General features: G+C 42.3%; 1 protein-coding gene across 6 annotated transcripts in view; it reads right to left on the bottom strand.

The window, feature by feature from the left end:
• Window positions 1–2039: 2039 nt before the first annotated feature.
• LOC108606871 overlaps window positions 2040–17141 on the bottom strand; it is a 31380-nt gene continuing 16278 nt past the window's right edge. For 4 of the 6 annotated variants that reach the window (XM_017997383.2, XM_017997384.2, XM_017997385.2 and 1 more), the window contains 2 exons: window positions 13057–13098; window positions 2040–6448 (listed from right to left, as the gene is read on the bottom strand). In XM_017997383.2, the coding sequence (XP_017852872.2) occupies window positions 2265–6317 (4053 nt within the window). In that variant the 5' untranslated portion in view covers window positions 6318–6448; window positions 13057–13098 and the 3' untranslated portion in view covers window positions 2040–2264. Of the gene's footprint in view, window positions 6449–6596; window positions 6687–13056; window positions 13099–17141 lie in introns of those variants that run through there. The other 2 variants (XM_017997387.2, XM_017997386.2) reach the window with 2 other exon arrangements.

Genomic DNA, 17141 nt, shown 5'->3' on the forward strand with positions numbered 1-17141 from the left:
TATTAGATACTAGTTTGCTATGCCGCCAGCCATTTTTACACTTGGCTTATGACAATTGCCTTATAATTTGTTGCAACTTGCAAGCTCTTTAATCGGATGTACAGTGGTTAGTAACTGATATATGTATGTATGCATGGGATGGGTATAGGTATAAATATGACGACTTGTACTGTCGCCAGCAACAGCAATAGTCTATAAAAAATTGCAATTTTCGCACTCTAAATGTAATGTATAAGCGACACACACACACACACACACATACGGACAGCCAGCCAGACAGACAGACAGACAGAATGACGGACAGAGCTATGTGCTAGTTACTATAGCCATGCCATATGGTGGCATATGTAAGCTGCATGTAAGTACCATATAAGCGGCTGCAATGTGCCCCTGCCACTGCCACGGGCACTGGCTCTAACTAAGTGTATGTGGAGAGATACCCCTTTTAGTATTGTTGTTTGTTGTTGCTGTTTGCTGCGTGTCCTGCAGGCTTTGCGATAACATTGTGGCAATTTTATTTGCCCACAATCTGTTATTGTGTATATGTGTATGTGTGTTTGTGTCCGCTCATACGGGGGCCCAAAAGAGACTTTTGTAATCGTAGCTGTTGTTGTTGTTGTTGCCGCTGTTGGACAAAACAGGAAGGAAGAGAACGAATTTCAGCGGAAGGAAACACTAAAATGTTACTTTAAATAAATTGCACTACAAGCGAGTAATGCTGCCTGCCATGCTCTGTTATTTGGTGCCCTCCTAGGGGTTGGCGGGTGGCCATTCGCTTCAGTGCAACATGGCAATGGCGTTGGTGTCGGCGTTGGCGATGGCGATGGCGTTAGCACTGGCGATGGCCAAGGGGGGTTGACATGGACAACCGCAAGAGATACGAGCACAAAATACGATAAACACATGTAACATATACATACCAATATATAACTGCATACAGTTATACATGTATATACATATTTGTTTCAGTTGTTTTTTTGTATGTGGACCCACCCATTTGATGCATTTATTTATTTAGACAGTAGGGCTCCCCGCCCTCAGCTGCAACTTTTATGCGATGGCAGCTAAATTTATGTGCTATGCTTTGAATCGATCTAAAATTTAATCGCCTGCATAGCAACACCCTTGCCAAAAAAGCGGCAAACAAAAAAACTTTAATACTATGTTTGCCTATGTGCAATAGTAAGTAACAAAGTTATCGATATACTAATTAACATTGTTCCAGCTGCTGTCACAGTACTAACTTTGTCATAGGAGCTCTCAATCTGTCAAGCCGTATTCTATAGAGTTACGGATATAGTGAATTGGTGAACATATAACTTATCCATCAGGTGCAATACTGAAACTTTCTACTCTTCTCAGCCAGGATTACTTTCTTAAGTCCCAACAATAAACGCAAATTTGTAAATTTTTTATTCATTGATATTTTATTGCAAACATTTAAAGCTTAAATATGAGTTGAAGGTATTTGCCTGTTTATTTGCTTTCAGTACTAAACCCACTATAATATACCGCTAGGATGCTCATAACATAAAAAAAAGATTACAATACAATACAAAATTATTAATATTTTAAATATTTTAGTTACAGCGTAATTTCGTAAAAAAAAAAAACAGTTAACATAATCAGTTTTTGTGTGTGTTTATGAAAGCAATTTTTTGAAAGCAATTTTAATCGTTGACTCGTTGCATTTTATAATTTATTACAAGTAGCATTCGAAATAAATAGTAGACTGCAAAAAAAAAAATGAATTATTACAATATGTTGTTGCTTCGAAGTCTAAATACTTATATGATCGAGTATCACTAACAATATATAATCGTTATTTATATGCATTTAGTATTTGTTTAAGGTAATGCACTACAATTTTCTTTTTTTCTATGCTTGATCGCAAAACAACAGTTTTCGTTATTACTTAAAAATACAGCTTAGAAAAAAAAAAAAAAAAAAAATTGAAAGATTCTGATTTAATGCATATTTGATTTTTATTTATTATTATTAGTTATATATATAGAAAAAAAATGCTATTTGTTCCATCTATAATTGTGTGTACATATATTTATATAGTTATAGATGATATTAGCCTAGTTTATAATGAGCGCTGCAAACCAAACGATTAATCGATTCATCGATTAATTGAATAATTGCTAACTGTTTTAATTTGCATTCAACGACAAGTCTATGCGAATGAGCAATGCTATAGTCCTAAGTTTTTTAGCCTGATATTGCATGAATAAATGAATATATAGCGCTAGATATTTGTGTTATCGATACATATCGATATGCGCGCACGACTTTTTCAGTTTGTTTTTAATTATAAAATGCCAGCGCCTTGGCATAGTACGAGGTACATGGTCATGATATGCGATCTGGTGACGCTGCACTGAGCTCCTCGCCAGCTGCGGTTGCTCCAGTTGCCACCGACGCCGCCGCCGCCGCTGCCGCTGCTGCGCCGCCGCCGCCGCCGCTGCCTGCATGTGTAGATGTGCATGCGTTTCATAGTCCGGCGAACCGGAACCAGAGCCGGAGCGCGGGCGCATGGCCAGCCCCATGGCCGAGACGGGCGGCGTTATGGACTGCTGCGAATTGGAGTCGGACGAGCTGCGTCGGCAAAATGGCGCGCCGGCGCCAAGCATGTGTGGCAGCGGAAATCGCTGCAGCCGTGGCAGTCCGGGAAACAACAACGGATTGCCACCATGTCCCAGCAGCAGCCGCGGATCAGCAAACGCCTGCGCATTGGTGGCATCCCCAAACGCCGTAGCCTGCGCCGCGTGTCCTCCAAAGCGCTGCTGCAGTGCCTCAAAGCACAGCGGCATATGCAAGGCGTGTATGCGCGCCAACAGCTCCGCTTGTATGCTGCCGGGCACGCCGCCGCCACCAGCAGCCGCCAACGTGGACACGCCGCCGCCGCCGCCCGCGGCCAGCTTGTTGTTGTTCATGCTCATCAGCTCCAGCAGCGGCTCGGGCGGGAGTAACAGCTGTTGTTGTTGTTGTTGTTGCTGCTGCAGCTGCTGCTGCTTCTGTTGCTGCTTGTTCTGTTGCAGCTGATGCTGTTGTTGTTGCTGTTGCGCATCGTCGCGTGTGCTGAGCAGCTTGCGATGCAAATTGAGATTGGAGCTGTGACGATCCCGACTTCGCTTGGAGGGAAACGCTGCATTGCAGCCATCGATGTTGCACTTGTGATGGAGCTTGAGGTGGACGCTCTGGTAATGAGTCTGTAGGTGAAAATGATTCTGAAAGATTTCACCGCATGCTGTGCACTTTAAGGGATTCTCCTGGTCAATGGGCACTTCGGCCACGGGCTCCGCTTCGGGCTCCACCTCAGGCTCCGCGACGGTCTTAGCCTCTGGGACGTCGCCATTGCTCTGCAGTTGCTTGTCACCCAAGCTCAAGCTCAAGTTCTCACTGATGTTGTTGTTGTTGTTGTTCACCGCGGCAGCAGCAGCGACATCATCGTCCACGCCCATCAGCTCCTGCTTAATGCGCAAGTAACGATGCTCATCATCAGCTTCATAGGCCAACTCATCCACCGGCTCTTGCTTGATGGCAGGCGGTGGCGCAATCGATGTTTGCTGCTGCTGCTGCTGCTGCTGCTCTTCTAGCTCCAATTTGACCAGGCTTTTGGCTACCTGCTCGCTGGCGTAGGGTGTTAGAGGTGGCGATGGTATTGCTTTGGTGGACTCATTGGAGCTGCTAAGCACCTCGGCTTCTTTGGCTGTTGTTGTTGCTGCTGTTGCTGCTGCTGCTGTTGCTGCTGCTGCTGTTGCCGCTGTTGCTGTGCTCGCAGGAATTGTTGCTGTTTCTGCTGCTATTACTGGGTCCGCCTGCTTGGTCAACTTGATCTTTTTTATGGACAAATCTGCAGCCATGTCATAGTTGTCCAGCGTATTGTCGTCGTAGCTGTTGTTCTCATCGGATTGGAGCGCAGTGCAGCGCACGGGATTTTGACTCTTGCGCTTACGTTTGCTGGCCGGCGTATGTCCTGGCATTTGACTAAGCGCATCCTCGTGCTCCAGCTCACTGTCCAGCTGCTGCTGCTGTTGCTTGCTCGCTTGCTCTTTGGTTTGACCGTGACCATGACCGTGACTGTGACTGTGAGCTTGATCGTAACTGTGACTCTGACTGTGGCTGGAACTGGACCGCTCATCGCTCTCTTGGCCATTGTCCAGCATAAAGGCATGGTGCTCATCAGCCACCACCTCCATGCCCATGTCCACAGCATCGTCATCGTCATCATCATCGTCCTCCCCCACGCGTGCCACTAGACATTCCTCATCATCCTCGTCCTCATCCTCATCATCATCATCGTCGTCATCCGTGGGCATGTGTATGCCCACCTCCAGTATCTCGTCATCCTCGTCCTCCTCCTCCTCCTGCGCCGCTGCCTTGCGGCGCTGTCCCTCATAGCAGCGTCCCAACATGCCATTGCTCTCCAAGTAGCGCTGCTGCAAGTACTCCTGCCCCGCGGCGCCACCATGCTTCAGGTCCAGTCCTCCCGCTCCGCCAAGCGCTGCATGGTGCCGCAAGTCCGGCGGCGGAGTCAGCAGCGGAAAGCTGCCGAAGGGTGTCAGTCCCGCCATTATGCCATTGGGCGCCTGCAGCAGCAGCGGATGCGGCTGCGCGCTGCGCCCGTCGTGCGGCGAGATCTTGCGCCTCAAGTGGGGCGAGTGCAGCTTCGGATTCGGATTGGCACTGTGGCGATTGCGCGAGCGGCGCGAACTGAACATCATGCTGCAGCCGTCCACGGTGCACTTGTGCATCTCCCGCAGATGAACTGCCGAGAAGTGAATCTTAAGCGCGCCCTTGTCGCAAAAGGTCTTCAGGCAGACGTTGCACTGGACGCGCTTCTTGCCCGTCACCGGATTGATGAACTGCGTGCCCAGGTTGGCGGGCATGCTGCCCCACTGGCGCTTGCTGCCGGAGCCGGCGCTGCCCGGCGAGTGCGCGCTCTTGCGACTGGCGCGCATACTCGACGCGTTGGCCAGCGTGAGGCGTGTGAGGCGCTGCTGCTGCTGCTGCGAACTACTGCTGCTGTTGTTGTTGTTGTTGTTGTTGTTGTTGCTGCTGATGGTGCTGGTGTTGCTGCTGCTGCTGCTGTTGGGCTTCGATTTATTGTTATGCTCAGGCGTGGCGGGCTTGTGATGCGGCTGGTAATGCTGACTGGGCGAATGGGCATGTCTCAGCTCAGCAACTTGCTGTTGTTGGTGCTGCTGCTGCTGCTGTTGCTGTTGCTGTTGGCTGCTTGCTGCTGTGGCGGGCGCTGTTGCTGGTGGTGGCGGCGGCGGTGGTGGGGGTGGAGGCAGATGATAGGGTAGAGCATGCCCCGCCATGGCCATGGCGCTAAAGAACTGATTGCTTTGGGCGGCTGCCGCTGCCGCAGCTGCTGCTGCTGCTGCCACGGCGGCGCTCTTCTCGCTGGGCGTGGTTGCCTCATTGATGCGTCGACGCGCCTCTGCCAGCACTGCTGCCTGCTGCACTGCCTGCTGCTGCAGCTGCAGCGCTTGCTGTTGATGATGTTGGTGGTGGTGGTGCTGCTGATGTTGCTGCTGCTGATGGTGATGGAAGTCTGCGGTGGTAAAGGCTGTGTTGATTTTGCGAAAATCAAAGGGTTGCATGTTCTGCAAGTCGCTGAGCGGATTCAGCTGTGCTGTGCTCATGCTGAGTCCGGGCGGCGTGCGTTCCCTATCGCACTCTCTGGCTCTCTGATCCGTGGGCGAGGGCGAGGGCGGGTTGCGAAAGTAGCTGGCGCTTAGCTTCTGATGCAGCTGCGACTGCAAGTGCAAAAAGTGTGCGCCCATGCACTGTGACTGTGACTGTGACTGTGACTGTGACTGCGACTGCGAGGGTGAGAGCGCGGGCGACTGGGACGCCGCGGATGCAGCTGATTGGGTTAGTGGCACGGCCTGGCGCGACAACGGCGGCGAGCTGTGTCGCGAGCTGGGTGTCATAACCATGGAACTGGAGCTGGTGGGACTTCGTGCACTGCAGCGCCTCAGTTGCTCCAAGTGCGCGTGCTGTTGCTGTTGCTGCTGTTGCTGTTGCTCATGCCCTGGCAGCACCGGCACCGGCAATGGCAGCGGCGGCAACGTATACCGATAGCCCAGCAACAAGGCCGTGTAGTCGTTAGCACGCGTATAATGTTCCAGTCGCGACTGATGCTCCTGCAGCTGCAAATGTGTGTGTGGATGTGAGTGTGGATGTGTGTGTGGGTGTGGGTGTGGATGTGCGTGTGCGTGTGTGTGCGAGTGTGAGTGTGTGTGTGGCTGCGTATGTGGCTGAGGATGCAAGTGCGGAAGCTTTTCCTGACCAATATGCATCAAGAGTGCGCCTCTGGCTTACGAGCTAGCTTCTGTGTGTAGTTGGGACGACAATAGACTTGACTAGGATCTACTATATGCGATATACAGCGCTGCTTGTTCGTAGATTCGTTGCGACTGGACTGCGTTAGCTGCAAAGGCAAGAAAATTCAATTTAAAACATTGTTTCATTCATTTCTGGATAATAAGTATGTTAAATTTCAAAATTGAGAATATGATATCCCTGCGTTTAGTGCGGTTTAATGGTAAACACCAAGGTGTTTTAACTTTACAACTTACCGATCACCAGCTTTGCTCACCGCCCCGGTTACTGTCCTTATAAAACATTTGAGAACTCAAAATGGAAATATCATAGGCAGTAACCAATTTGCCTGCTTTGTTTCTCATTTCAAAATATGAACCTATATTTCGAATGCTTATAGGAAATGGCGTTGTATTAGCTAAGTCCGGTAATACCTAATATTAATTAAGAAAATCTCTAACAAAATCATCAATTGGTAGCAACCGTACTAAAGGTATATTTAAATAGCAACTGTAATCATATATTGATTTCTTTTGGGCATTTGATCGTTTTAGATTTTAGAATAAACATAATAATAAGAAAATGCTCAATGCAAATTGAGCATCAATTATTTCCTAAATATGTAAATATATTCGTGAAAAATATGTTGCCCAGATTCTAAAATTGCAAATAGTGAATGCAAAATGTTTCAATTAGAAGCTAGTTGTACTATATTCAATTTTCAAAGACATTTCGGTTCCTGAGTATGGTTCTAGAATCTTGCCAAATTTAAATGACTCTAATGTAGTTTAATGAAGCTTATGCAGTCATTTCCAAGCTAATAGCTTATGAAAAAATACAAGATATTGTTAGCTTTCGCCCAAGTAGGGACTTGGCTTTCAGGCCCACTCCCCTCTGCAGGCTTTCAAGTTTGAAGAGGCACAAGGCGATCTTGTTGTTGTTGTTGTTGTTGTTGTTGTTGTTGGCTGTCGCCATGTGAAACATTGTCCACAGCGCACAAATGCTCAAGGAGTTTCCACCGAAAAGGCCTAACGAAGTGGCACGCCAAGACCTCCCAACAAGCGAGCGGCAAGCACGCTCATGCGCTCTCGCTCGCTCCCTCTGTCTTTGCATGCTGGCCTCTCTATGCTGATGATTATTGAAAAGAAAAATAAGAATAATGATGTGACAAATTCTGAGGGGACACTTCAGAGTTTTTAAGAGCCAGACGTACAAAGACGCACGGCACACGAGAGTGGACAACAACGAGCAGCGCTCTACAGAGAGCGTGACAAGACAACTATGTGTGTGTGTGAGTGTGTGTGTGTGTGTGCCAATACTTGTGTCGATCGCGTTACGTGTTTTGTTGGCCATGGCCATTTCCACTTCAAGTTCCCATGTCACATTCTCGAGCCCCGATCTCTTCATGTCTCCATGTCTCTAGTACAGAAGACACACACACACACACACACACGGGGACACTACAGCCTTCGATATCAAGATCGCGAACGTGTTCAACGCTGCTTACTCGTCCCCCGACGACGACGACGACGACGAAGACTCTTGGCTACGCAAATTATGATTGAGATCAGCATAGCTTCTAAATGGCAAGTAGTACTCGTATTTGCTGCTCATTATCTTAAGCCTGCGTGCCCAAATTGCAACTAATATTAACTAAATGGGTATATCGAATGTTTTCACCTGTCCATCGAGAAGAGTTCACTCGCTGGCTCTTGTGGGTATTGAAAGCTAAAGCTAAGTGAAGCTCAACTTCAGTGACTTATCGAATTTGATAACAGAGACAGTGATAGAAATTCTAAGATATTCTTTTCAATTACTCGACTTATTAGAATCGACTTTGATTGGATCTCTTAATCCTAATATTTTTTTTATTAATTTACTTGGATTATTTAAATATATTGCAATTTCCCTTAGGCGCCATAGGATTCACCTAAAAGACAAATCCTTTCCAATTTAAAACTATAATCATAAAATAAAAAAAATATATAGGCTTTAATATGTTTTCAACAAAATCTATATTGAAATAAACTCCATGTAGACCGCTATAATAATAAATTGTCATTTAACGTTTAGGTGTGCGTTTAATTATTAAATTAGATTAGTATGTGTGTGAGAGGAATTTCTGGTAGACACCAATATATAGGAAAATATTATTTTATTGTAATCACAAAAAGCTTTTAACTATAACTATAAAATAAACGTAGAATTTGAGACCTGACAAACTGAGTCGATATAGCCATGTCCGTCTGTCTGTCTGTGTATTTAAGCAACTATTAAGAGCTAGAGTAACCAAATGTTGTATGTAAGTGCTCCCATAACCAAACGCAATCACTTTTATTTTATTTTCTTTTATTTCGTCCCCCCACAATATTAAGCAACTAAAACATGTGAAATAAAGCGCAAAACGCCTTTTCATTTTTTCAAACGAAATCTCCGAACGATCGGATAAATAGCTCAGAAATTATTTACATTTCAAATTTCGGCGAGTGTGTATGTGTTAGTGAGTTCGTGCGTGTGCTTACTGCGATGCCTTAGGCAAAGTGTATATAAAGGTTGGTTGCGCCAAGTTTTAATTTGTCCACTTGTTTGAGTCAGAGATTTTTGTGTATAAATTTGAAGCTGAATTTTGAGCTTGATTTGTTAAGCTTTCGCTAAAGTATTATTAAAATATTATTTGATTAACTTTACTGAATTATAATTTCTATTTTTATAATTCTATTTATTGCTTCATGACGTTTGTCATACTGACTGTCCCGTGTGTGTTGTAAATTATAAAGATCTTGTTAGGGGTTAAGCCCAGCTAAAGTCACGTTCAATAAATTACAATTGCCATTGACAATCTTATAAATGCCTCAATACGGACACATACATGGCAAGCATATATTTAAGCATATTATAGCTTGTTTTATTGTTTTGGTTGTTGTTGTTGTTGTTGTTGTTGTTGCTACAATTATTTGCTGCTTTTGTCGTCTGTGGGCAGTTTGCATGACATATGTCATCTTGCCAAAGCAATTTAAATACTGCACAAATTGTATTTTAATTGCCACCTGTTCGAAAAAGTTATTATTGCCATTGTTGTTGCTGTTGTTGTCGTTCTGGTTGTTGTAATGATATTTATTTTGATTAAGCTGAGAGCGCAAAGTTCGAAAACCGCGCTAGAGCGAGACGAGCAGCTCTGATCTAAGCATACTGCTGGCTTTTGCTCTTGCCACTTGCTACTTGCAAGTTGCCACAGCTCAGCCCAAGGCCCAAGTTCCAAGTTTATTCGAATATCGCTCCGTTCGTTCGTTCGTTCGTTCGTTCGTTCATTTGTTCGTTCGTGTTTTAATTGCTTTCGTTTTAGTTTCTTCAGTGTTTGCTTTATTTGTAAGTGTTGCCGTCGTTGCTGTTGCTCTTTTTCCCGATTTCAGCTTTTGGCCAAAACGAGTTCTTGTTGTCATTTTCGCCTAAAGCGTTCGGAGTGTGCATGTATATTTATAGTTATAGATACTATGTGTAGTCGTATTTGTAAGTACTTATAATTGCCCATAATTTAGCAGAGGCGTAGCGAATTGTAAATTAGCTAAGCTTGCACATAAAAGGCTTAAAATGAAAATTTGCAAAGCGCCAAGGTTTTCGATTTATGTAACTGTAAATTAATTTAGGAATAAATATTAAAATACAATATAAATAAATATTGCCAAGCATAAAACTGAATTATTTGTATGTATATAGCACATACAATAAGTTAAGTCAAATGCTTTAAGTTTTTTAATACAATAATAAATGCGAAGTCCTAAACAGAAGCAAGAACGCATTCAGGTTAGGCGTAGCCAAAATTGAAATTTAAATATTCGGGATCGAATGAGAGTTGGAAAAAAAAACTGTAAGGAATTGTAGGCGTACATCAGCTATTTTCGCTTTGCGGTTAGAATAGGAGAGCCCGCAAACCGAATTTGGTGTCTCAAGCTCTCATAGTCTATGAGTTCTTTTCACTTATATATGTAGACAGACAGACAGACGAACACGGCTTACATTTGTACAACTTCATGATACCCTGTATAAAAAGCTCACCACTAGACAACTTTTAATCTCGCAATTATAATCATTATTGTGTATATTATATTTCATAGCTTTGTCAATGCTGCAGCAATTTTTATTATGAATCATTTTACTGGTTTAATAAAAACGTGATGCTATAAAATAAAATGTCTTCAAAGAAAATATGAATGGCGATAAACTTCTACGAAACTTGACTACTGAACACAATTCTAATATAATATGTATAAATAGTATAGTATAGCATAATATACTGTTTTAAAGATCTATTGATGATTTTATGTATTAATTTGTGATGTGCATATTTATGTCTATGCCAAGTCTGTGCGGTGTAGTTGCTGCTCCATATGACTGGAAACTCTTTGGAATACCCTCGGTTAATTTGGCTTTGCCGACAGCACAATCATCTTTATTGGGGGCCTCGCTGTGCATGTAGCCGTCATAAGGAGCCGTCATTTCTGTGTTTTTTTTTTTTATATTTATTTTGAACGCATTCCACAGGCCATAAAGCAGCAGCCATAAATGCGTGTTAAAGTCGGCCAACACCGAAAATTTAAAATGTCAACCATTAAACGAAGCGTATGACCAAAAACCCCGAAAACTCAAAAATTCCAAGCCTTAAACCTTAAACCCTTGTGGCAGACCAGACATCCCATACAGACCTGTGGCTGTTGCTCTGTCTATTTTGTAAAACTTAATTTATTAAACACATAAAAAGTGTCAACACGGATTGCTGCATATGAAATATGTTTGTCAAGTCCATGACGACAGCGAGACGAAGAGAAAGAGAGAGAGGGAGAGGGAGAGAGAGAGAAAGAGGTGAAGATATTCACAGATCGAAGACGCCGGCAGCCGTGACCAAGGCATTACTTCAGTTTCGATTATGAACGCCTCTGATCGCCTCCGACTGCCGCCGCACAAAGCTTAACAAAGTGATTTCAACAATAACAACAACAACAACAGCCGCAGCAGCAGCAACAACATACATAAAAAATAAAAACACAAAATTTTGTTTTAATATGCAAATCGCTTTGGGTTGCAACAAGCTGTGGCAAGAGCTACAAAGCGCCAACAGTGCCACAAAACCCAAGCTCCAAGCTACAAGCCAAAGCCACAAGGACACAAGCAACGCAAAGCTGAACAAGGGTTATGGTTATGATTATGGTTATGACCATGCTACATGGACTGAAGCCCAAACAAAACGTATGCAAGCAGCCAGGAGAAGGAGCAGAAGACGCAGAAGAGAGAGAGAGAGAGAGAGACTAGGCACAATTTGGGCGACAAATGCATATTCATCTTCTGAACTGTGGCGCTACCAACAACAAAAATATATATGTATGTACATATATAAAAAAAAAAAAAACGCAAAAGCCACTCTCCACTCCACTCTCACTGCCGCAGCGTCCCACTGTCCAAGCAGATCAGTTGTGATGTTCTGTTCGCCGGCACAGCAGGAGCTTTGCATTCTTCGTATTGTTCACAGCTTTGTAAGAGAGCTGAAAGCGCAGTTCACATGCCGCTGCCTGTGTAATTGAATCAACGTTGTGCCAAAGCCATTGGGGCATGCAGCAAGTAGTCGACAGACAGACAGACAAGCAGAGTCCAGGCAGGCATGAGAGTGTGATATTTACACTACAGCTGAGAGGAGCAAGAGTCCTTTCAGCTTCTATTCAATGCTGATTGATACGAAGAAAGCCAAATTTATAACCAAGGAATGCGGTAAAATTAGTCAGCAAATTATATAAAATTGTTTATTAAGCACCAGCAGTATTCAATAAAGTAAATTCATTTATTTACATTTTTATTTTATTAAGTATTAATGTATATAAAATAATATATATATTATATATATTATATTTATTAAAATTTCATCTCTCATCTATGAATGAATTCATTCAAATGTTTCAAATTCAAATGTAATGTTTCAACATTAATTATATTCTGAGCAGATGATTAATTAAATTATATATTTACCAAAAAAAAAATAAACTCAGTAATTTAGGAGACGGCCGAAATATCAAATTCAGTATTAAAATAAATAACACTTGCAATTGCAATTATTAAAAATGATTTGTCAACAACAAATTGAAGCACGTCTCATGCTCGAAACAAATTTCATGACACGCTGAGAAACGAAACTGAACTTAGAGCCAGAGAAGAGTTGTGAATCGCATAAAAGAGCCATTCTTATAAGTTTTATGTATATGTGTGTATGGGTTTATATTTTATATATTGCCAGGGGGCAAACAAACGATTGATTGAAGGCAAAAGAGCCAAAATGACTCCGAAATGTATAAAGAGCCAGAGAGCTCCAACAGTAAAAAGGGGCAGTGTCGGCGTTTTGGCTTTGTTCGATGTGCTTGTGCTACAACCATCGCATTTAATGAGATTTATATCAGTTTTTAATAGCTTTGTGACTCTATTGTGTTGCTTATTTTTTCTTTATTTTGCTGCCTGCCTCTTCATCATATCTGAGGCGAATCACAGGCCATCAACAGGCCGCATCAGCGAGATATATACATATGTATAGTATATAGATATACTATAGCATATACAGAAATTAGTCTGTTGTAACATTGTCAAAAGCGCAACGCCTGTGACTGACCGCTAAAGGTAAAAGCTTATAATAATAACAATGCCATATAAACTAACTATATTTAAATGTTACAGGTTACTTACATATTAACAATAACGGCAGGCAGCCCAACACAATTGCCACATCTGCAATGAGATTCAAACAAATAGATAAAGTTCTATTAGAGTCTGTGGCATACAATCGAATTTAGCTTAATATTACATGCCTGGGGCCAATGGGTGTTAATTCAAATCAAATGACAAAATATAATAAACGATCATAAAAATTTAATCCGCGTGAAAAAAGCAAACATACTGACATATATACGTACGTACATACGTACGTTATATTCGGTGCTAAGTGTCGGCACAAATAAAATCAGCTCCACGACATCGGTGGACATAAAGCCAAGCACACACACACACACACATGTGACTTTAATACTCTATGAATTGCAGCATATAGGCAAATAAAGAGAGCTTTATGTTCAATTTTTTTTTTTTCATTTATAATATTCAAGACGCACTTAATAATTAGCAGGCTTTTTAACTTGGAATTGCAGCTCTAAGATTCCAGCGTTTCTGCTTCACCACATTAATTTTTAATTTTTTTACTTTTATATATAGCGAAAGTAGTTTTCGAATTGGAATATAGATTTTTGTCACTTTCGGAATGTTCTATTTCAGCATTCCGAAAAATCTATTACCAACGATGTCATTTTTTTGTAAGGGAAAAAGCTGGATTAAGGGATTTTTTATGCTCAAATATCATATAATGCAATAATATTCTTAAAATTGTTTTATGAAATGCTGTTTTCCGAGCCCGCAATCTTTTTTTTACTCATCAAACGCAAATTTCACTAAAGCAACTTAACTTTTCGTCCAAGTTCAATTCCAAACAACAAATTTAACATTTGCGAACAAATAATGTTAAAGATAGTTCATATTCTATATACGTTTATACTCTCTATATTGATGTTGGCAAAAAAAAAAAAATTTAAAAAAAAAACGACAAATACACTTTTTATTAAAATCCAGAATTCCTGCTTCCCGCAATTCACACATTTTACCCGCAGCTGATCTTCGGAAACTGCCAGATTTGACGGGAAAAAAGCGAAAATGGCGACAGTGAATATTACACGGTACAGAAATTCTAATTCTTCTTTCATTTCAGCTGTGTTTCATGATTTTGTCTCGGCCATATAAAGGTATTGTGCTTTGCTTTGTGAGTGTATCACAAATTTCGTATTAAATTCACATTTGTTTACAAGTTGACAGCATGCTTGACACAAAATGTTAAGAAAACCAATTAAACTAGCTAATCAAATATTATTGTCATTAGCACCAAGCAGAAAGGTCGAAAGGCCGAGAGACGAAAGACGGAGGAAAAAAGACAAATAAATAAGAATTTAAACGGCTTATTAGCATGTATTCCCCCAACTGTTGCTGGGGCTTGTCGAGCGACAGATGATGGAAGTTTTGGGGAGTGCAAATTTGTGACAAAATCAAAAACCCTTTGGGGCTTTTGCTCTAGGGTATGTGCTAAGCGTGCATAGCTTATTTACAGTTATGTTAGTTAACTGCTGCCGTTGTTATCCAAGTGTTGTTTGACTTTGAAACTTGCACAGTTAGCAGCTAACCAAATTCGTTTTTAACTATGCAAATATTGACAGAATGAATTAGCAACATTTTCTATCAGATGTGTATTAGATACGCAATCAATGCTGTATGTCAACTCTAGACTAAGACAAGCTGATTGCTTGGGTCGACTTGACAACCCTGCTTTTGTTGTTGTTGTCGTCGTCGTTGTTTTTGCTGTTGCTGCACTCATTGACGTTGTAATTGAATCAATAATAAAATCAAAATCAGCTTTGTGCCAAGCTACATACAATGACAATGACACTTCTTTTTGCCCGACCAGATCCCAGACCCCAGATCCTCACGGCCTATGCAGCCAAGCATGTCGCTGACGTTAAATGTTTAATGGCAGTGGGTATGGGTATGGGAAAAGCAAAGGGAAAGGTAATGGTGATAGTGACGGTGTTTTGGTGTCCATGTCATCGCAGTAACGGGCCACTTCAGCGCCCTCAAGGGGGTGGCTACACAAATCTGCACCTAGGCCAATGCATATAAATATGTGTGTATGCAACTATATACACCAGGGTATATAAGCAATTGAGCACAAGGCGGTATAGCAACTTGACTAACTGACTAACTGACTGACTGACAAACTATGCATGTGTCTATATAAGTGAGTGTCTCTTTTGCGTTTTAGAATTTCTTATGTGTCTGTCTGTCTCTCTGTCTATCTATCTGTGTGTGTGTGTATAAATATATTTCATTTTTTGAACTGTCTCCCTGACAGCCTACGAACGTTTTTGAGTGACGTACAAAATGATGTCGTGTGTCGTTGTTGTCGTGCCACAGCAAACGTTGACGTCGACCGTCGACCGTCCAACCAGGTTGACTTTTTCAGTCGCTTTGCCGGCGAGCCTGGGAGGGTGCCCGTACGTCCGTCAGTTAGACGGACGTGGCAGTAGTAGTACTCACATTTGCACACCTGAGAGCCCGAGAGTGCGACGAAGACAGAGCTACTGAGCGAGCGAGTGAGAGAGAGCGAGCGTGCATATTGCGATTTTGGAGTGCGACGTCAAATCAAACTAAACTTTTCATTAAAAATCTTTTTAGAAACATTTCTGTTGCAGTCGACCTTAACCCTTAAATGGTGCACAGCTAAGCAACTTTTTATTTTTTTTTTTTTTAGCAAATAGAAGAAATTTAAATAAAAGTCTTTCACTTACTACAGTGAACGCTCTGAAAGGCAAAAAAAAGTTCTTTTTGAATTTAGAATTACATTTTTTGAAAATTTGTTAAAAAAGCAGGCGTACTTGAGTCTTACTGCTGAACACTATGCACTATACTCCACAAGCTAGTGATCAACAACTCTGGTTACCCCACCGGTTACCGTCCATATAAAAAATTGCGAAATATGGAAATGTAATTTACACCACATGTGATCACAAATCACCATTAATTTGACCAGCATCCGAATGCTTCATTTCTCATTCTAAATTAATAACCCCAATGCTTGAACGAAAGGCGTTGCATTAGTTAATGCGTAATATCTATCGTTGGTGAATTCGCTGCACGCTTTCCAATGAAGAAATCACCAACAAAATCACCAAAATCTAGTAAGACGTATGTAGATATAATTTTCAGATTGGAGGGCAGAAACCTAAACTTCCACCGGCAATGCATGTACACAAGGGTTAAGATGGCTGAGGCAACATTCTCAAGTTGTTTGAGCATTATAATCTCTTGCTGCTCCTTCGCACTCGCACAAGCCTCGCTGACACTGCAACTGTGACTTTTAAGCGAGAATGAGCACTGAGCACTTGGTGCTTGGTCTTGGGTCTGAGTTTGGGACTGGGACTGAGACTGGGACTGGCATTCGCCGGCTTGCGTTTGCGTTTCTTTGAAAGGCACACGTCATGGCTGTGTCAGTGTTTATGCCGGCCGAGCGTTCGACCATGCATTATGTACGCAGACAGGGCGCTCAGTCAGTCAGTCAGTTAGTCAGTCAGTCAGTTAGCCAAGCAGTCACAAAAGGAAGCACTTGAGCAGTGAACACGTTAACGGCGAAAAATAGTTCGTCGCCTGCACTGAATGCCATTCCGTCCAGCACGCTTCAAGCGGCATGTGGCAAGTTTGTTAAGAAGGGGCAGTTCCATTCTGTGCTGAGCTGTGCTGTGCCGCCCCGCAAGGCTCTTGACTCTGTCAATCCGAACAGCAACAAGATTTCAAACATAGAAAATCTCCCCCTAAAGTAAACAAATACCTGGCTTGCCAATCGAGGCCCGTCGAAACTTTGGCCATGGCAACTCTTGACTTCATTTCCAGGCTGACAATACTATTATAAGACGGCACAGCCGACTTTCATATAATGATAATGTCGGCGCTTTATTTGACAACAAATGATTGGGATTTCCAAGCTAGAAAGTTGCATTGATATTGTGAAAAAAATGTGACCAAGCTTTAGTAAAAGTTTTTGCTCTTTTCCTTGCTCATTGACTAAGATCTGCAATATTAACAAAATATTAAAAATCCTAACATTAACATCTTAAAAATTAATGGAAATCGAAAAGACTTATCTTAAACATAAGGTTCTATTTAAAAAGAGGTTGCTTTTC

This window comes from Drosophila busckii, chromosome X (genome assembly GCF_011750605.1).
Source record: "Drosophila busckii strain San Diego stock center, stock number 13000-0081.31 chromosome X, ASM1175060v1, whole genome shotgun sequence".
NCBI classification, from domain to species: Eukaryota; Metazoa; Arthropoda; class Insecta; order Diptera; family Drosophilidae; genus Drosophila; species Drosophila busckii.